The sequence below is a fragment of the Cyprinus carpio genome, chromosome A21, assembly GCF_018340385.1.
Source record: "Cyprinus carpio isolate SPL01 chromosome A21, ASM1834038v1, whole genome shotgun sequence".
Taxonomy (NCBI): domain Eukaryota; kingdom Metazoa; phylum Chordata; class Actinopteri; order Cypriniformes; family Cyprinidae; genus Cyprinus; species Cyprinus carpio.
Window position 1 is genome coordinate 12,796,313 of NC_056592.1, and position 22,646 is coordinate 12,818,958.

At 36.6% G+C, this 22,646-nt stretch overlaps 1 protein-coding gene across 1 annotated transcript; it reads left to right on the forward strand.

Moving 5' to 3' along the window:
• The first annotated feature begins 533 nt into the window (after nucleotides 1–533).
• Nucleotides 534–22,646, forward strand: dixdc1b (DIX domain containing 1b). The gene is made up of 21 exons (XM_042710893.1): nucleotides 534–799; nucleotides 6,973–7,102; nucleotides 7,187–7,312; nucleotides 7,397–7,646; nucleotides 8,436–8,555; nucleotides 15,718–15,824; nucleotides 15,910–16,064; nucleotides 16,155–16,244; nucleotides 16,629–16,682; nucleotides 17,580–17,630; nucleotides 17,783–17,887; nucleotides 17,993–18,046; nucleotides 18,573–18,674; nucleotides 19,324–19,395; nucleotides 19,518–19,583; nucleotides 19,662–19,823; nucleotides 19,920–19,986; nucleotides 21,314–21,422; nucleotides 21,541–21,649; nucleotides 21,906–21,985; nucleotides 22,065–22,646. The coding sequence occupies exons 1-21, from the start codon at nucleotides 740–742 to the stop codon at nucleotides 22,069–22,071; spliced, it is 2,076 nt and encodes a 691-aa protein (XP_042566827.1). The 5' UTR covers nucleotides 534–739; the 3' UTR covers nucleotides 22,072–22,646.

Below are 22,646 nucleotides of genomic sequence, written 5' to 3' on the forward strand. Positions count from 1 at the left end.
AAATAAATGGATAAAAAATACACAAAATATGCCCTAATTTCAGAAACAACTATTAAAAAATCTAGTTATTATATATAATTCAGTGCAGCTATATAAAGCTAATTGTTATAAGTTTAACTTTTGTATATAAAAAAAGTGTAGAGGCAGAAGCAGGAAGCATGAGGCAGACAGGAAGGATGTGGTGTTATGTGTCTGTACACAATGAAAGCCAGAATAAATTGGGTATAGAATTTCCGAAAACACAAGAAGATAAATACAAATTGAAATGAAAAAACAAAGACAGAACACATATAATGATAACCACACTATACCACCTCTACTGTACTTTGCGTTCAAAAAGGTTTAACTTAACTTAAAAATGAGTTCCTTTAAATTATAATTATAATGTGCACTATAATGTGCATTTCACGATCCCACACCAATATACTTCACACAATGCAGAAGCTAGAGAAGGAAAGCAGCCGACGTAAGCTCAAGCGTTGCCATAACGACCGTGGAGCAGCTGCTGCGAACGCATGCGCATTGCCTCTCCCCATCCGCGTCCAGCTCGTATCCTGTTTCAGGTCTAGCGAGCTAACGGGGTGGCACATATGGCCATCGCCTTGGTTGATGGTTTTTTTGTAGTTTCCTTTGTTTACGTTACCTCAGTTCCTCCGTTATGCGGTTAAACGCTCTCGCTGACTAAGCCCGTTAACATTTTCCCCTCGCTCTCCTCTCACCTTGATGAGAAGTCAAAAGAATGATCTCATCCCTGTCTAAAGGAAATCTGCTTGACGTGCTGCAGGAGGGTCCCAATGAGGTACTACTGAACTCCTAAACCCTCATGTCTGTTTACTCGTGCATTCGTTTCATTTGCTCATTTAGGTTCTGACAAGTCCATGCTCACTAAAAAGTCAAAAGCAGTAGCTGTCGCAACAGGCGTTTTACGCAAGAAACTGCGAAGAGTGCGAAGGCATTGTATTGTTTACACCTTTTGTGAGCTGTTACTGAAGAACAACAGTTACCAGGTTCTGTTGAATGTAGTATTTCATGCACTGGATCCATTTCATCGTACAAGTTATTTTATAGTCAATGTTTGCATTCTGCATTTATATAGGCTATTTAAATCAAATCCCATATATATATATATATATATATATATATATATATATATATATATATATATATATATATATATATATATATATATATATATATAAGTATGTATACTGTATGTGTGTGTGTGTGTGTGTGCGTGCGCGCGCGTGTGTGTATAAATGCGTTTTCGTAAGAATTATAGTTGCAGAAATGCTTTGAAAATAATGTTTTACATAAAATTATAAATAATAAAATGTTTTACATGTGCTATTTTATCAGTAATGAATCTGTTTGATTTGAGTGAAAGTTTATAAGACCTACAAACAGCGAAGGAGTGTTGACAGATGTTAAGTAAAAGGAGACACAATCCTATTTAATGCCACACAAATATGAATATATGTTTATTATATGTGTTATATGATTTTAAACAGGAAACACAATTGCATAAATCTTGTTGACAAGAATGTTTTTTAAATTATGAAAATGTAGAAAATATTAAATAAACATTGAAACAGGAAATGATGAATGAAAATGCTAAATAAAAATAGTAAACTATAAACCATATTTCACCCAAGTTTTCACAATAAGAGTTAGCAGTAAAATGCCAGTAACAGTCCAAACAAAGAAAAGGATAGTCTTGACCGCTGTAAAACAACGTGATGCACAGTCAGTTTTTTTTTTTTTTTTTTTTTTTTTTTTTTTTTTTAGTGAGGTGCTAACCTTAACTATTTTTTGGCAGCAAAAATAGACTTTGAGGCTTTGAGACACAGTCAGACATAGTGCTGTACATGTAGTCAGCTATGCTTTCTTTGACATTTAAAAAAAAAAGTGTATAGTGCTGGATTAGTTTATATTTTCATTAGAATAACACAGTAGTTTTTTAACTCTCATATAATTTACATGCAGGTACTACCATTAAATAAGTGTTAAAGCCCTTTTAACCTGTGGAGATAACTATATCATGCTCTTAGAAATGGTGCTAAGTGTGGGAGGAGGTGTTAATCATATTATGCCATTTCTATAACCACGTGCACTATCAGCAGACATTCCTACTGATGTTTCCTAAGACAGAGTGCTTCTACATCTTTCTGCCCTCAGGCTGTAACTATTAAACTGTCAAGCACTCATTGATTTTTTGTTATGACTGTTTACCTAGTGTATAAGGTGAGAATACAGCAGACTCCAGTGATAGAGATGTATCCGTCCGTCAGGTCGCTGTTGGGACAGACAGCTCCTTTGTAAAGCTGGCTGTGCAGGACTATTGCTACCTTCCAGTGTTACGGCACGGTCAGCAAGCATCTTACAGTGCATTTGTGCTAAAAGCTCTCAGTGTTAGTTGGTCTCACTGGGAAGCCTGTCACTCTGGGCCACTGTTAGATTGTAGTGAGACAGATATGCTTCAGACAAAGCTTGCATTGTGTTAGTCAGCCCACCATGTGGCAAATCAATAAATGCATCAAGAGTCCTCATGAAAAACATGCAGAGCTCATTTTGTTTTCTTTATTTTGGTGTGCATGGGTTTTGGTGCACATGTTGGCATATGATGTGAACTTGACGTTGGTTGGTAGGTTGAGGCTCAGGAAAGATTTTCCCCACAGTCTTCCAGATTAATAGCAGAGTGTGTTTTGTAAAGGTGTGACACTTCATGTCATGCATGTTCAATTTCAGTCATGCACCACCATTTAAATGTTTGGGGTCGGTAAAGTTGGTAAAGAAGTCTTATATTATTTTATGCTGATGTAGTGCTCAATAAACATGCTTATTATTATCAATGTTGTTGTGCTGCTTAATATTTTTGTGGAAGCCATGATACATGATATATTGGAAGAATAGGAAGTGGAAAAGAACAGCATTAATTTGAAACCGAACTCTTTTATAACATTAAAAAATCTTAACGGTCACTTTTGATAAAATTAATGCATCCTTGCTGAATAAAAAATGCATGTCTTTAAAAAATCTAAATCTTACTGATCTTTTTAAATAGATCTGTTTAATTAGTAGTGTGTCACATATAAGAATTGTTTAAAAAGAAAAGCTCTGAATACCCCAGACAGAGTCATCGTATGGCTTTAGAAGACATAAAATGTAGTGAACAAGTCATAGGGATAACATTTATGATACTTTTATAGTGCTTTTGTGTCAGTTATTGTACTTGTTTAGTCTTAATTTTATTTTTCTGCTGCCATCTCTCATTCTTCAGCATTTAAGGGGGAAAAAAATTGCACATCGCAGCACATTTGCCAAAGGGTAGACTGCGGCAAACCTCACTGCAGTCTTTGTATTCCTACATGTATTTGCTGAAGAGGAAGCGTGAACGTGGGGAGTTAAGCTGTCCTTTTGTGACATGGCAGAGAAAGTGCAAGTCAGACTAATCCACACTGTTGAACCCCGGTGAGGCTGACCGGCCGGGGTGAATGAGGAGGGACTTGTTCTGTCAAAGCAGGTGCATCTTGAGCACTGAGGCATAAATTTCTTTTGACAATGGGTATCCTAGCTGATATCAACACAGGCATATCTTGCATAACCTCTCCACCAGGACCATCAGCAGTTAAAGGGTTACTCCATCACAAAATGAAAATTTTGCCATTAATCACTTACCCCATGTCATTCCAAACCTGTAAAAGCTTTGTTCGTCTTAGGAACACAATTTAAGATATAAAGTCTCAAGCCTCCCTGTTTTCATCCAAAATATCTTAAATTGTGTTCCGAAGACAAACTAAGCTTTTACAGGTTTGGAACGACATGGGGGTAGGTGAATAATGACTAAATTTTCATTTTGGGATGGAACAGGGGAACATTTGTCTTTCCAGGGGAGGTATGCAGTTTAACAGCACACATAGAGTCATTGGCTCCTTTGAGACTTGTGATTTGTGCTTAAGCTGTATGACAGCCTGATTTAAAGCTGTTCTTTTGAACTTTCCACTCCTCAAAGTATCCTAAAATAAAATGTATTACAGTTTCTAGAAGAATATTAAAGGGGTCATATGACATTGCTAAAAAGAACATTATTTTGTGTATTTGGTGTAATGCAATGTGTTTATGTAGTTTAAGGTTCAAAAAACATTATTATCTAGGACTGTGCAATTAATCGCATGCGATTGTTAAATCTCGTCAGTAAAGCCGCTCCCATGATGAGTAGTAAATCACCATCACCTGCTTTCAGATTGAGCGGCTTTCACTACACAGAGCCGTAGTTCACTGACAATTAGGCAATATCGCATTCATAATCGCAGATGAATCGCATTCGATTATGAATGCAATATTGCCTCGATTGTCAGTGAATACGGCTCTGTGTAGTAAATGCTGCTCCATCTGAAAGCAGGTGATGGTGATTTACTATAGTGGTCGACCGATATTGTTTTTTTAACAGCGGGTGCCGATATCTTGGAAAGCAGGGTGGCCGATATAAAGCCGATATAATTTTATTTAATGTCAAAAATGTATACTAAATTTTTTAAAGGTAAGTGGTTGCAAACATTTTATTTTAGCTACATTTAATATATATATATATATATATATATATATATATATATATATATATATATATATATATATATATATATTATATTTAAGTTAGTCAACTAAATTTGTTTGTCTAAATGTAGCTAAAATATATAGATTGCAACCACTTACCTTAAATTTGTAAATTAAATTTTTATTCATTGTATTTAAGAAATTTTAAATCATCTGAAATGGGTAAAAAAAATGTGTAAAATAAACATGCTTATACTTTCAGTGACAAAGTATTTTTCACAAATAAACACATATTTAATAAAAATATAAATAAAAAGGAAGCAAAAACTGTAACCAACAGGGCACTCAGTATTCTGGGAAGTTTGTGTGCATTGGGAATCAAATTTTTTTTTTCAAATAAAGCCAATGTAACACTCATTTTACACACAGCACACAGTGAAAATGACATGAATATGACATTGGGCAAAAGCATGAAGCACAGCATAATTTGAAATCACAAGTTTAAAGTTTGTCGATCGGGCATGTCAGTGAAGCTGAACTCTCCTCCTGTCAGCATTCAATTCACATGGACCGACTGTCACAGAGAACACATGCAGGACACACATCCACACTTCATAAGATCTCACAGCTGGATTAGACTAAGTTTGCAAGGTTGTTGAAATTAGATGTTCATTAGTCATTCAAAGATTTGTTTAAATGATGTAAAAGCATATTTGCTGAATGCTGACAGCAAATGAGAAAGTATTATAATGTTTGCCTTTCTATTACTAACAATATAAAAGCAATCGTAATAATACTTTTTTGTATACATTTTAATTCCTTAGTTTAACCATTATATCTGATTATTAGACAGACATCTATCCGTATTAGACAGAACTGTTAACAACGACAGTGAACAAGAGGGAGAATGTGAGCACTGTGTGTGTCAAAATAAAAGTCCCATCATGAATGCATCGGCTAAACAGAAGAACTTATCGGCCAATGCCGATATTTGAAAAATGCCAAATATCAGCCGATATATCGGCCTTGTCGATATATCGGTCGACCACTAATTTACTACTAATCACAGCACCGGCTTTACTGACGAGATGCGCATGACAATCGAATGCGATTTATTGCACAGCCCTATTCTTATCCACAAACTACGTTATTGTTTCTCCTCTATGCACCACCTTTCTGAAACGTGCCGATTTTTACAAATTTTATCGTTCTGAAAAGCGAGGTGCTCTGATTGGCCAGCTATCCAGTGCATTGTGATTGGCTGAAAACCTCAAGTGTGTGACGGAAATGTTACGCCTCTTAACATACTGTGATGCCGTGTCCCGGCGCCACGAGACAAAAACAATACGCAAGGCATTTGTTGCATCCAGTGGGGATTTTGTCTTTTTACGCATTGCGTTTCGTTTCACGTAAACACAAAACCATTTGTCTGCATTTGTGATCGGAGAAAGGACAAACAACAAGCGCTACTCTACACTGCTCAAAACTCGCGTTTGAATCATCAGTGGTAAATTTTTTAAAATATGAAAACATACTTACAGGGGAGTCAGAACAGCCGGCATTGTAGGTTCAGGAAACAGTCCTCCGTTAAATGCGTTGCACACACACAAATATTTGATTTGAACTGTTCTGGAACATTGTTGGAAATACAACTTAACCACTGATTTCTAGTTGTGTCCTCTTTTGGAAGCCCAAAAAAAGCAGCTTCGGTTTCACAACGAAACACACAGCATCTCCACAACATGGTGGCGGTGGCAGCAACAATACTACAGCGAGAATTAATGTTACGCCTTCTTTCTTTGCGTGAACATTCGGGCGGTGTTACGCAAATCTTCCCACACAGTGATGTAGACATGTGGGGGGGTGTTTAAACGAGGTGTTTTAGGAGGGTGTGGACGAGTCTTAACTTTTATAAAGAATATCTCTTTGGGTTTGAGACTTTAGTCTTTGCAACTTTAGGGATCTTATCTATTCACTGACAGCTTGTAACACTCCAAAGAGAAAGGAAAACTTGAAATCGCATCATATGACCCTTTTAAGCTGCACAACTGTTTTCAACATTCATAATATGAAATGTTTCTTGAGCAGCAAATCAGCATATTAGAATGATTTCTGAATGATCATGTGACATTGAAGACTGGAATAATGGCTGCTGAAAATTCAGCTTTGCAATCATAGCATCATTTTAAAATGTATTCAAATAAAAAAAGTTATTTTAAATTGTAATATTTCACTGTTTGCTTTATAATGTTACTGTATTTTTACTATATTTTTGACCAAATAAATGCAGACATAAAATATAGCAGTCAAATAGCAGTAAAATATTTGCAAGCAAAAAAAAATCAGAAGTACAATCTACTCTTGAGCTGTTAGACTATAACCAAGTTTGCACTTACCTGTATCAAATGTTTGTCTTTCTAGCAGCAATTGGCTGCCTATGTGTCTTGGGTTAATGCACAGCTGAGAAAGAAGCCTGAACTGAAACCTGTGAGTGATCTACGACAGGATCTCAGAGATGGTGTGGTTCTAGCACACCTCATTGAGATAGTGGGTAAGCCTGTACATCATATTACATTTTTATTGCAGGACTGTATAATAAGCCATTGTATTGAGATGTGTTTTATATATTTGGCAGCTGGTGAGCTGCTGGATGGCATTCATTATGTGCCACATAATGACCAGGAGAGAAAGCAGAATGTGGAAAAGGTTCTGCAGTTTGTATCATCCAAACGGATCAGAATGCCACAAACATCTGCCAGGGGTGAGTTACAAAGCAGGCACTTAATCATGGTTAAGCTGATAAAACTGCTTATTTAAGATCTCTTCTTTCTCTCTGTACTCAAAGACATTGTGGAGGGGAACCTCAAATCCGCCATGAGGCTCATCCTCGCTCTAGCTGCACATTTTAAACCCTCCGCATCAGCCAGTCACAGAGCTGGAGCTGGCGTAGGCAGGAGTTCCACTGGCTCCTCAGCCAATCACAGACCTCATTCCACCATGGCCATGGCCCAGAATGCAGCAGCAGCACTGGCAGCAGCCAGGCAGGATGCCTCTCGGCCTGGCCGCTCCGTTTTTCATCTAAGGCAAGAATGGAGGTACATGTAGCTTCATTCATCCCTTTACCTCCTTCAAAAGAATTTTGTAAATGTCTATTCATTTAAGTAGAACTGCTTCCATAGAGTCCACCTGTTCTTAAATCTCCTCCTCATTTTTAGAGGGTCAATTAGCTTTTCTTCAAAGATCTATAAAACAGATTCATCCAAAAAAAAAGTTTTGTCATTTACTGACCCTCATGTGGTTAGATGACTTTGTGGAACAGGCTGGAATAGAAGTCATTATTCAGTAAAATTCCTGCCACATCCAACCCAGCTCTCATTGGTGCTTTCATGAAAGTTCAAGAGAGAAATAACTATGTCCAGTTTATGAACAAATCATCATCTTAAATCGAATCTTTCTTAAGATTCACAAAACAGGTGAAATGTTATCAGTTAAAACATAAATTCCGGTCTGTTTGACTTCAGGTATTAGTGTTATCCTTTCTCCTTTCATATAACAAATAAAAAAACAAGCCATAAATGATGAAAAAAAAACGGATAAAAAACTGACCAATCACTGCCCTCTTGCTGCTGTCAGTTGGAATTGCAGTTCAGATCAGAGGTAGCATATTGATAATCAGATCTTCAAATCTAAATGTATGCAATAATTATGGTGTGGTTCTCATTAGAGAGCAATGATCTCTAATGTGCTCTGTTGGAGCTTTTGAAAATATTTTATGTAAGCCTGAAACAGCGCGGAATGATTCAAAATATGTATTCAGAGAGAGTTATTAATCCATTTAGTTTACCTTTTCTAATCTCTCTGTATTATTTTTTTTATGCTCTTAGTCGTTGCTGCAGTGGCGAGGAGGACAGTGAGAACCCCTGCAGGAGTGTCCGAGCATTGGTTCAGCAGTACGAGGGGCAGAAAGGGACATTTGAAGAGGAGACAGAAGCAAGATCTACTGGGTAAATTCTGAATATTGATGGGTAAATAGAATGCAGCTAGTCTGTGTATTACTTTAAACAGAATGAACTAATAGTTTGAATATACAGAAGATATTTTAGATCTGCTTTCAAAAGTCATCTTTAAAAAAAATCTAATTGTTGGAACCAAATTCTTTGGAAAAGCTCATAAAGCTGGAAATGTGAATCTAACATTTACACAATTCTAAGTACTGAAAGAAAGAAGATAATGAGAAATTGGACATTTTCTAAATTAATATTTAAAATGCATTAAAAGCGTTTAATCAAAATCACAATTTCAACAAAACATTAGTGAAAATGCATATTAATAGACAAAAGGATGTTGCTGTAGATATAAGCTTGTAAGTTGAGAATGCATTCAGCTGTGAATAGTTTGCTTCAGTTTTACAAATCACGTTGACATTGCAGGCCATCTCTTAGTTACAAAATTTACACAAACATGTTATCACAACCTTTTTCATTCTCTCTGCTTTTATGAGAGTAGAACACATAGATAGGCTGGAGGAGGCTGTCACGAGGATTTTCTCACTGCTTGTTTTATAAGGCCAGAGATTTTCCTGCCCACAGGCTTTCTTTAAGGCATCATCATGCTTTGCCACTGAAGACCAGAAAACGTGTGACTGCTCTTTTATGTGAGGCATCAGCTATGATTTTATCTGGAAGAGCTGATTCAATACCTTGATTATCAAAAAGAACATCATTTGTACATTTAGTCATTAATTCTTGTTTCACAGAAATGTCTTTAAAATGAAGAAACAGTTATGCAGGAAACCATTCTTAGACATTGTCAGGTCAGTGACTTGGACTGAAATTAAGAGGCATTTGATGAGTGTTAACTTGACAGATCTGGATAGATCACTGCCCTGTAGGTTAGGTAAGAGTCACAGTGGTTATAAGGGTCAGGACTCGAGATGAGGATACATTTGGGTCATGCTTAAACTTAAATGCTTTTAAAAATTGTTCAATTTTTTATTGACCATTTAATGTATAAATTGAAAGGAGAACAATTGAAGATCTCACTATAGCGATTCTCAGCAGATTGTTCTTTATTTTTTTACGAGACTGGTATTTATGATACCTCTGCAATCCATCTAAACAGAACAGTTTTTCTGCCATGATAGACAGCATTTTGCTTGCATTGTGCATATGTTGTCCACCTTTATTGATTTGCGAAGAGATCATTTTAGATTTCCATTCTGCCAGAGATGTTGCAGTGCTTGTTCAAGTTTGGATTACACAATGTCACAAACATAATCAGTTCTCTCTTCCACTGTACTATTCAGTTCTCTTTTCACAGTACTATTAAATAAAGAGTACTAGTGACAGACAAATATATCATCTTGGATGATAAATCAGCCTAAGTCTATGTCTGCTCTCCTTTCAATAATTTAAAAAATCTACCAGCACCCCAAATCAATGAACAATACAATTTATTTTTTTCTCAAATACTGTTAGAATTTTAAGTAAAACAACTTGTTTACATATTATGTACATTTATTGTGCTTAATTAAACAGTATTAGCTAATATGGGCAAAAGAATTTCCATTAATCAAATAATCAAAAAAAAAAATAATAATCATCAAAAAAAATATTAAGCACCAAATTATCAAAAAATAATCATTCAAAGAAAAACCACCTGAGCACCAAATTAGCATGTTAGAATGATTTCTGAAAGATCATGTGACATTAAAGACTGGAGTAATGGCTGCTGAAAATTCAGCTTTGCCATCACAGGAATAAGTGTGAATCCTATGTAATTATAGCAATTTTGTGATTATTTTATGCCTACCCTCTGTGAAAGAAAAGTTATGTCTGAATGTTGTGTTAAATCAGAAATGCATTATGCTGTAGTAAACTGTCCAAAGCAGATCTGAGCCAAACAGTCCTGTACCAGCTCCCCCTCTGTCAAAATACCGGTCCTAACAGATGGGGAGAGAGGCAGGACAGAGAGAGAAGACAAAATAGAGGGAGGGCTGGAGGGGGAGGGTAAACAGAGGAAGGCCGGACCGAGTCTAACATCTCCGCACAGAAAAAGAGGAGCTAGTGAGGGAGGGAGCGCGAGAACTAGACAGGGACAAGCGGATCTCTGCAATGAAGAGCTTTATGAAGTGAAGGAGGCGTCTGTGAACAGGTTGAACTGAGAAGAATAATTAGCCCAACTCACAGCCAGAGAGAAGGAGAGGAGGGGAGCAGGATGCAGCTGCCTTGGTAACAGAGCAGTGTTACTCAGTCTGTCCTGTCACCGTGGACGGATTGAAAACAGTATTTCCATATGGACAACGTCAGGTGCATCTGAAGAGGCTTTGAACTCACAGATAGGATCCGCTGTCAGTTCCAAACATGGTGATTAAAAGGAGCTAGTTAGCAAACGAGTGGTAACGCTGTAGACACTGCATGCTGAGGCAGGACTCTAAAGAAGTTGTCTGTAAGAACGATGCTGATGTCTAGACTTCCTTATGGTCTATGGATGAATAAATGTGGTGCAGAGGGCTAGAAACTTTCTAGAGGGTGCCAAAATGGGAGCCAAACAAATCAAATGGTAAGACACTATCAAAGCATATTTGTGATGTTTTAAAGGAATAGTTGATTTACTCACCCTTATGTTGCTCCAAAATACTAAATGGGTTTATTTCTTATGTGGAACATGAAGATATTTTGAGATGTCTCTATTTTTTTGTTCATACAATAGAAGTTTATAACAGGTTTATAACAATTTAAGGGCGAGTAAATGATGACAGAATTTCCATTTTTGGGGGGTAAATTGTCCCTTCAATAATCACTTAACGCTCAGCAGTCTATGACAAGCATATTTGCAAGTATTTTTAGCTATATATATATATATACTGTATATTTTTATTAAAGTCAAGTTTGACTCAGATTTCACTCACCAACTCACTTTTTCCGATGCTGTCCTATGCCTCTCAGTAAAAGCTTCACATTGACAGCCATTAGAAGCACACAAAAAAAAAAGCTATCAGAATGCGAAGGAGTTGGCAGTTGGTTCTTTAGAGGATCTGACCCAATTTACTTTTCTACTGTAGCTCACATACAAGATTTCGATCATGTTTTCTACTGTATGTCAGTGCCACCTGTGCTGTGCTTTAGGATCAAATTTTGTGTCATTGCCATCTGTCATTGACACAGAGCACAATATTCCACTCAGTCAGACACTTTGAAGTGCCTTGAATGCATGTGAAGAATATTTCTCTCTTGTTTTGTTGCAAAGCAGTTTGTTTTCCTTACAACAGTGCAAAGAATGCCGGATATGTCTGCTCAGCCTTTTCTCTTCAAAACAACCTCCCAGATGTGAAATAATTCTTGAACTCTCACCTTGGCAGCCGAGAATTTCCATTATGTTGACGTTTTGCATCTGCGGACCTTTTTCTTTAAATAACACTGGCTCCTGTGCCCAATTACTGACACTGGAGCATAAATACATTTTAATGAGCTTCCTGCCACCCCACCAAATGACTCCTGGTTTTGTGACAGTTGCATCTGATAAGCTCTCATGAGAATCATCTAATGACCCTTCAGACTGAATAATCTCATGTTAGAATCTCAGAGCAGAACTTGTTTATTTGCATTGGATCACTTGTTGGTCATTTTTGCGGTTTGATATGCGAGTGTGTGGGAGATGTGAGAAAATGTTCTGAGATCCAGTAATATTTATCAGGGGAGAAGATGTTTTGGGAGGATCACAGCGAGCTCCGTTAAAGAGATTATTGGGTTTACTGCTGGGATTCTGAAGCCAGACTGAATCATCAGAGCAGGCTTCACCATACAGCAACAGTTCTTTATGTTCCCACTGCATTCAATCAGTGGTTATATAAAACCCAGTCAGTGCATGCTGCAGTAGCTTATGAAAAATGGAGCACATTTTACTTGTTTCTTTTTGTTTTGCATTTCAAAAAGAATGGTGAGAACACTTTGCATAGGAAGGATCTTAGCACAGGCACATGTTTCATCCAGAGAAAACAGCCATAGCGGATCTTTATTTATAACTAGAAGAACGCTTTGTGGATTCGCTTTGATTCCATCCCAGTGGAATCAGTCAGTCATTCTCTAGCTGTCGTTTTCCACCCATCTTTGCTATGAATAAAGGATGTTTCAGCAACAGCATTTGCTGATATTGTACACTTCAAGGCCATTTGAAATGCTTTAGCACTTTGGACAGTACTTGATATATTACATGTCCCATGGGCATCCACTTAAAACATACACAAAACATACACTCAAACTAATTTTACATACAAATAAAAGCTCACAGCAATCACACAAAGGACGATAACTGTAATGAGAACTATAAAGTTTTAATAATCATTCTTATTCTATGAGAATAGGGAAGTCCACACCACAATGCCATGGGAATCATTTTCAGAACGTTTTTTTTTTTTTTTTTAAAACAATAAACATTAAAAACATTGACAGCCAATCAGAATCCATCATGCTTTAAAGAGTTCAAACATTTAAAGTGGCAGACGACATAAATGCAGTGTGCGCTTATAATAGCAGAACATTATCGTGCCTTGGTGCGGATATTAATATAGTTATTGCTATAGTTGTCTTTATAGATATCATTCTTGGTATGAACGGGCCTTAAGTGTCTTGTGGTTGCATCACTATTACTTTTCACTTTTAAAACATCACCTAAGTGTTAAACATCCATGTGTAACCTGTTCTGGACTTTAATGGATGCACAATACGTACTGCAGTTTGTTGGTTATCAGCAGTTGTGAAATTATGACTGTAGTCATTATGCTCACCAAGGCTGCATTTCTTCGCTATGAATTTCTTAAAATATATATATATATATATATATATATATATATATATATATATAAAATACATTTTCTTGCTGTAAACAACCACATAGCAACACACTAAAAAGGACCCTAACAAACACTGGGAACCACCCTAGAATTGTCAGGAAAATTTATTTTTTTACTATCTCTCACATCAACACTCACATCGGGCTTCATTCATGAAAAACTATCAAGATGAATATTAAACTACTAAAAAATTTTGAACATCAATACACACATTGTTTATAGAGTCTTGTTTTTAGAACACTGGTTCAAAGATCAGAACAAAACTCTTAATAAATAGTGAGGGATTTTTCCAGTTTAGTTTAGATCACATGAGTTTGTTCACTTGGTGTCCATCTATTAATTGATGTTTTTCTTTGGCAAATGCAGCACTGAAAAAAAAAAAGAAACGGTGGAGTACTGAACTGAATAAAGTGAAGGTCTTTAGTGTCTGTGTGGGTCACAAACAGGAGGGGGTCTAGATTTGGTTTTGAAAGAGAACAGTCCCCTCAATTCTCCCTCCCCACAACGTGAGAAAAATAAAACAAAGCGAGTAATGTGGAGTGCGACGGGCCGTCCCTTTCAGGATCTCTGCGCTCCGCAGCCTGGATTAGGACAATGAGAGCCAGCACAACATACACACTAAACAAAAAAAGAAAAAGAACAAGTGCTCTGTTTCTTTTGAGAGAAAGCGTTGTTGCTTTGTTAAAATGACTGCCTTAGCATTTTGTCTTCATCCATCTCATATAGAACACTAATCATTTGCAGAGCTCAAAAATGTTTGGATTTCCAGGCATGATATGCTCCTCCTGTTTTTTTTTTTTTATTGAAGCACTGCACCAAATCCACACAATGCAAATTGACATGGGGAAACCCCGGGCCTAAATCTGTCTGAAAGTAAACATGAATCCTCCAAAGGTCACCCAAGTAAGATCCATTCGCTCTATGTGTTGGTGGAAATGTCACTGTAAGTGAATGCAACATGAGGTGGATGGGATTTATTCCCCAATATATAAGTCCAGCATTGATAATGACAGCATCGTCACACTCTGTCAAATCTGAAGGTCATTTGTGTCAAAGGGTGCAGGACTGTCCTTTCATTTTTGTGACTTAGTTTGAGGACAATTGATGCGGGAGGGTTTAAATTTGCATGCCTCAAGGTAGTAGACCGAGAAAGAGTGAGGTTGTTGGAGCTGCAAGCTTTTACTGTCCCCTCACAGACAAATCTGCCAGGGCTGCACTTGGATTGACCCATCATGAGCTTAGTTTAGATCCGTATCCTACGCTCCAGTGCCTGAAAGACATTGTGGTGTCAGGCCTTCACTCTTCCACTAGTCTAATGCATGTGGGAAAACTGAAACTGACAGAAAAAGACAGTTCCCATGAGATAATAAACCCATAAGACCCATTTTCAAAACACAAATAAAGATATTTTTAATGAAAAAAACATTTAAAGTCCATTATTCCAAAACTTTGACTTTCCAACCTCAGGAGACTTGGATTAAACCTCAATTTACATTATATGCTTTTACAATGTTTTTTTTAAGCAAATGTGTCATTGAAAAGCCTGTATTTTTAATACTGTATATTTAAGAACACATGTTTGACACTGATACAGAAATGCTGTATTGTAATTTTCAAACTGAAGGTGTTATAATTTTCATGCATGCAAGACATTGGCTCATAAGCCTGTGCCTTTGAAACGGATTAACGTGCATTATTGATAGGGAATCAGATCAAACACAAGAGCAGATCCTGACAGACTTGGCTGTTCATATCTGCAAAAGGTCTCCATGGCAACTGGTTTTAAAAGGCACTTTCCTCCTTTGCTTCAGGACTGTTTATTTTTATCTAGCTCTGCCTTTCTGAGAAACCAGATGCAGCACCTGATAAACAAACAACAAAAGCATCTGTCTTTGTGATATTGTAAATCACTCTTTGAACACCTCCATGATAATTCTGTAATAAGTGGAATTCATTTAAAGGGATGTTCAAACAAAAAAAACTTTTTGTCATCATTTACCCAGCCTCATGTTGTTCCAAACTCGTAGAAGGAAGTGTACGCTGCACTTTGCCTATTTAAAGTATATTTTAAATTAAAAGATACTGTTAGGATGAGCCATAATTTAATTTAATTTAATTTATATATATATATATATATATATATATATATATATATATATATATATATATAATATATATATATATATATATATATATATATATATATATATATATAAATACAGCACAATAAAAAGCTGTGTGTTAGACAATCGTTGACCTGACTTTAAAGTTTAGCCCAACATCAATAACAGTATGTTTTTGGTTTATTTCAACAGCCTCAGTTCACCGAGCCCCACCCACACTCCCAAAGACTTTATCAGCCTATCAGACGTGAAGGCAGGACTGTTAGACACCTTGTCCAGGGAGAAAACAATTAAGTCAGGTATTGATTCCTTTCAATCAGTCATCTGGACATTGATGGTCTCGTCCACATACAGCAGTCATGATCTATCTCTGTTTACCATTAGAGGACACAGTGAAATTGGCCCTGTGTGACCAGGCCATTGTCTCGGGGCATGATGGTCTAGCTGGTGGCTGCACCTGGGAGGACAAACTATGTGAGCAACAGGAGCAACTGGAGAGGGAGATGCAGGAGGCACGGAAAATGGTGTCCAGCCTACAGGTGACAATAACATATATCATCTCCTAATTTAGTTTGAATTGCTTCTAGAGAGCTTGTGGCATATAACAGATGTTTTTGTGTGTTTTATAGGCCCTCCTTCTCCACGGTTCATTACCTGAGGATGAGCAGGAGGTGTCGCTCAGTCTGGGTGAGGGAGTTGAAAATGCAGAGCAGCAACTGGTGCGTACATTTTTTTCTGTCACGGTTGTGTTTTACCCCAAATTGGCCTCTTTTCTTCCATATCCTGCATATCCCTCCCTCTTGATAATATGTGACTTCCTATGCCCCTCCCTCCCCCCATCTCTCACATTCTCTCCTGCTCTTTCTCTAAGTTCTGTCAGGGCAGATCATGTTACTCTCACAGTGAACTTTGCTTTGTTTGTGGGAGAGACGCAGGTATCGGTTTCTCTCCTGCTCTCCAACAGTGTCTGTTTCTCTCTTCCATTTCTTTTCTGTGTTCTGTAAGGTTGTTGTGTAAACCAGTTCCTTCTGTGTTTAGCGTAATAGTTATGGTGGTTTTGTTCTAAAGTAGCAAAAAAAAAAATCTTTGTTGTTGTGCTACAGGTTGTAATACGAAGTCGCCTGGACCAGAGCATGGAGGAGAGTCAAGAACTAAAGGTGGGCTTTCAAAGTATTTTTGTTCTGGGCTGGGCTTTTTTTTAGAATGTAATACTTTTATTCATAAGTATAAAGTGAATCAGAAATGACAATAAAAACATTTATAATATTTAAAGGAATTTTATTTAAAATAAGTGCTGTTCTTTTGAACTTTCTATTAACCAAAGGATCTTGGAAAAAACAAAATCACGTTTCCACAAAGATACTGGAAATATTTTTTCAACATTGATTATAATATGAAATTAATCTACATCACCAAAAAAGCACACAATAAAAATCACCTAAAAAAAATATGAAAAAAAAAATTAAAATTAAAAATAAAAAAAACAATAAAACCTAAAAATAAAAATAACAAACATTTTAAAATATATTAAATACAGTACATACTTTGAATTGTAATATTATGTATTATTGTAATATGAACATATATATATATATATATATATATATATATATATATATATATACATACACACACACACACACACACACACACACACACACACACACACACACACACACACACACACACAGTGGCGGTCAAAATTAAAGAACAACCTATAATTTCCAATGTCACTGCTTAGTCCTATTTATGGTTATTAATGTTAATCTGGCACCTGGTGCTAATTTCCTTAATTATATGACAAACCCTATTTAACTGGCAGTAGTCCTCCAATTTTCACTGAGATTGCAAGGAGGTGACTGAAACCCTGCAACAGGAGGTTGTCCAGATGAAAGCTAAAGGGATGAATGACCCTTTTAGCCAGTGCAAGTTGATCTGACAGAACAAACTATATAGTTACTACTATGTATGTGCTGGTCTTTTTATATCATTATAACCAATTCATGCTGTAAAGTCTCTTGAGTTTTTCTTCTTTATATTAAATTTACATGCAGAGGGAGCTGTTGAGGTTCAGACAGGAGGCTCGCAACCTGCAGGGAGTGAAAGTAAGTCTTGCATACCTCCAAACTCCACATGCCTATAAAAACAAGACCCTCACACTTACATAATGAAGAATTCAACGCATTAATATTTCAGATTAATATAAACAAGTTAGATACGTGAGTTGAGATTGATTAACCCCCTCCTGTGTCATCAGGATGCTCTTCAGCAGCGAATGGCTGTGCAGGAGTCCTCAGTCCTGCAGCTCAAACAGGAACTCCTGCGCACCAGTATGGCCAAAGATGAGCTGGCAGGACAAAGTGTGAGCACATGCAACTGAGACCTTTATGCTATGCATATTCATTTTGTTTCAGTTATAGTATATCTGAGACCAGTTGTCAGTTATTATCTGTGTATATTTTCTCAGGCTGAGCTACAGAGGAAGCTAGAAGAGAGGAACAGACTTCTCAGCGAATATAAGGCATGTCTTGTTTTGTATACACAAAATATAGTGTTTATCAAAAGCATTTTACCAGTTTTAATAGTATGTATTCTAATACTACTGTAAGTGTTCATTAGTGTGTTTTCAGTTGTTTTATATAATTTATAATGTTTTCTAGTTCTATTGATATTATTTAGTGGTAATTCATGTTTAATGTTGAAATCTTAATTGAGATTCTTGTTGTTTGTCACATTATATTAATTTGTTCTGATTGCGAAATTAAAAAAGGAAACTTTTATCTGATAGTTATGCATTTAGAAATATAATACTTTTAAGCTTCAGTCTTGTTACTAGATTTTATTAGTAGCTTGTAGTGAAGCTAACTTATTTTTCAAAAGGTTAGCTTGACTGTAGTTGTGCTTTAAAGTATGAGTAGATTGTATCTTAAAAAGCTAGAATGAAGTATCCCCCACATTAAAGAATGCTTTTTTAATCAAATGCTGATTTTCATTATAAAGCTTTGCTAGTTATACCACATCTCTTCCTATAACAAATAAACTTACAGAAAGAACTGGGCCAAAAGGATCGACTTCTGCAGCAGCAACAGCCCAAGCAGAATCAACCACCAACCAACATAACAGACATCAACAACAACCACATGATGGGAGTGGAGCTCCACTACCGTAGCAGCTGTGAAGGAGAACTGCATGATGGGAATGGAAATGCAGGATACTTAATCATTTGTTGATGACTTTATGCATGTCAACTAAAATGTACAGCTATTATTGCAAATTAGTATTTAATGTAAAAATATATATACATAAGTTTAACATTTTCGTACATTTTCTCATTCAATATTAATGTATAAAATATGTAATAAATATATAATTAAAATATATGTATACAAATAAAAAATTATAATCAAAAATGCTTCTAGTTGTAAATGTAAAAGTTAAATGTAAATTTATTTTTGTAAATTTGTGTCATTAATAAAGTAATATTAATATCTACAATATGTAATATATAATAATTCATAATATATACTGCATAAAATTTTAGTATTCTATAAATGTTAAATTGAAAGTTAATGCTTTTGAAACTTTTTAAAAACATGGATAATTTATATGTTTATCTAATTATCTATCTTAACACTTCTGCACTAAAAATGTCACTAGGGCTCACCACCGCAGCAGAAAAAAATCCTTATTGTTGAGCCCTAATAATTTATCTGTTTAGCTCATTATGTAGCTTAAGACTTCTGCACTTGCTTTTATAGAGCAGGTCAGTGTGAATGAGAATGTTTCTGTGTTTCTCAGGCTTGCCTGCAGAGGGAGCTGGAGCACAAGGAGAGTATTCTCAAAGAGTTAATGAGCCATGAGACAGAGGAGGTAACACACCTATAAATAATACACAGTTCTCCCCACAGCTGTTTGTTTTCACATATTCCAGAGTGTGTTTAGTGCTTCCATAATTTTCATGTAAAGACTTGTCACGCTGTCATCTGTTTCAGCTTCCTGGCTCGCAAAACAATGGCTACTCACACCCACCCGTCACAACATCAAAACCACACTATGGGGTAAATAATCCTGAAGCCTTTTTTTAGATATATATTCTATTATATCTATAGAGATATATGTAATTGTGTCTCTTGTAGGCTGAGGAGCTGCAGTTAGTAAGAGATGCTCTCCGTAGTCTGAGGAACAGCTTTGGAGGTCACGACCCTCAGCATCACACTCTGGACACCCTTGAGCAAGGTGTGGCCAGCCTGATGGATCGCCTCTATGACCTGGAAGCACGCCACAAACAGGAGAAGAGGGTATGAGGAATGTTTATCCATCCTCACACAGCAGGTCTTGCACCTGATCTACAGTATCCCAGAATTCTGTTCTCAAATTAGTCTGTTTCTTGGTAGACCCGAGGCAAATCTCCAGGACATAAAGCATCTCATTCAGATCGAGACTCCTGGCCTCCTACTTCAAGTAAGCATACATCTTAATCCCAAAACACCTCAGTACAGGAAATGACGGAACTATTAAAATAAAAATGAACATCATTTGTACTTGTGTGGTTTCTCACTAGGTATATTGCTGGTTATTTTAAACTATGCACCAGTATCGGTATCAGGCCCGATACTGCACTCCTGTACTCATATTAGTACTCATTAAAATGCTCCGATACCAAAAACCAATACCGCACAACACGTGAACAGTGTTGTGTCCAGACAAAGAAACAGACAACAGAACAACAGACAGCAGAATGTAGTTATTAGAGATTAAGGATGTCTCTGAAGTAGATGTATGTAATTAATATAATGTTAAACATTCAAAAATACTAAAGTAATACTAAAGTTACTTGGCAGTAATGAGAGAGAGAGAGAGAGAGAGAGAGAGAGAGAGCGCATGCACTTCTGTTGCATGATCTTGACTGCTGTTCGCTCACTTGGCACATTCATCATTTTGGTTAAAACTGAATCGTAAATATAAAAATCAACAAAAATTATAGGGGCATTCACTATAAACAACATTCATTTTTAAACGTCAAGAAAAACATGACTTTATTTAAAGAAAAAATGTAAGTAGCAGTCAAAGTTTAACGCTGTTAAAAGATTTATGTATAACGAGTGGTTATACATTATTACAGGAAAACGCCTTGTGATTACAGTACTGAGCCGCTGCAATGGAGCAGCTCTAATGCACTATTTAATGTGACCCTGGACCACAAAACCAGTCATAAGGGTCAATTTTTCGAAATTAAGATTTATACATCATCTGAAAACATTGATGTATGGTCTGTTAGGATAGGACAATATTTGGCCGAGATACAACTATTTGAAAATCTGGAATCTGAGGGTGCAAAAAAAATCTAAATATTGAGAAAATCGCCTTTAAAGTTGTCCAAATGGCTATTACTACAAATATACCCCATCGACTTAAGACTGATTTTGTGGTCCAGGGTCACAAACTAAAGATGAAATACCACAGAACAATAAAATGAACAGTGAAAATAACAAAAGCTTTTACAGAACATTTTAACAGGTATAATTAAGTGTGAAGATAATGAAAGGAAATATCTGTTTACTAAATGAACTGTGATTCTTTTTCTTTCTTTCTTTTTTTTCCTTTTTTTTTTTTGGTTTCTGTACCCAATATTTCTAAAAATTACAAATGCAATGAAAATAAAGACATCGGTATTTGCAAGTTCCAAATATAAAAGTATGGGTACCTGACTTGCTCTGGAAAAAGTGGTATCGATGCATCCCTATTTAAAACATTACTAAAGTGAAGAATCTCCTCTGCTCTCTTACAGAAATGGCTCATTCTCAGAGCAGCCCTGCGTTAAACTCTTCAGCATGCACCAAAGTCCTGTACTTCACTGACCATTCCCTCACGCCATTCATGATCAACATCCCTAAGAGGTCGGTCAGACTCTGTTACACATATATGTGGCTTGAGAATATATTAAACCTTAAATAACTAAACTCTGGAATCACATAGACATGTGCTATGAAATTTTTCATTGTCTTATGTCAACAGGCTTGGGGAGGTCACCCTGCGAGACTTCAAGGCTGCTGTTGATCGGGAAGGCAATTATCGGTACCATTTTAAAGCGCTGGATCCAGAGTTTGGCACTGTGAAGGAAGAGGTATTGCCACATTATCAGTCAACAGGATATTTTCTCAATACATTCAAGCATCTAAATCAGTGGTTCTCAGTCAGAAGGCCAGTGCCCATTAGGGGACCCCAGCAAACTTTCAATTATGAAGGGGTTCTTTAAATATTTTTTTGAACAGTAGGGACTTTTAAGTTAAAAATGTTGAGAAAAACTGAGCTAAATTAAATCTAAATAAAATGTTACATATGTTGTGTAATGTATAAGAAAGACCTATGGCTTCTCCCAGGTGTTCCAGGATGATGCAGTGGTGCCTGGCTGGGAAGGGAAGATCGTAGCCTGGGTAGAAGAGGATCATGGGCAAAGAGGGTACTGCATGCATCCTTACAGCAGGTACTACATCTGCTTGTCACCATTTGAAACTCACTCTCTCTATTTTCCTCGACAGGACCTAAAACAAGTCAGCAAGAAGCTGTCAAAGGAAATAGAGACATCTGTGCCAAAATGGAATAACATTGATTTGTAACTCAAGTGTACAGAGGATGGCGCTTTAGTGCCCTAAAAAGTCCCACCCACCTTTACTCTATCCTGCATGAGCTGAACAGCAGAATAAACCTGAAAGGACTTGGAGGATCATCATAAGGATCACCAGATTGAGAAAGTCCCATCTTCCGTCCTGCCCAGACCAGTATTACTCAAGCATAACTATACAGAGGATGGGAGAACAGGATTTCTGATCTCTTTTAGAGGTCTTGCCATAGAACAGACACCCATTCCAGTAAATGCTTTATGAGCAGACAAACTCTTCACTGTGACGGAGGAGCCTTTTGTTTCTTACTGTAATGAGATGCTGGATTTTTCAGTTCACCTGCTTTAAAGTAGATTCTGCCAGAGTACTTTTTTGTTTATTTTGATGAACCAAAATTGAAATAATTTTGCAGTGAAAAGAGACAAGTTAGGTAATCTTGACTGGCAAGAGTATTTGTGTAAATGTGGTTATGAATCTTAAGAAAGAAGCAGTAAATGTATG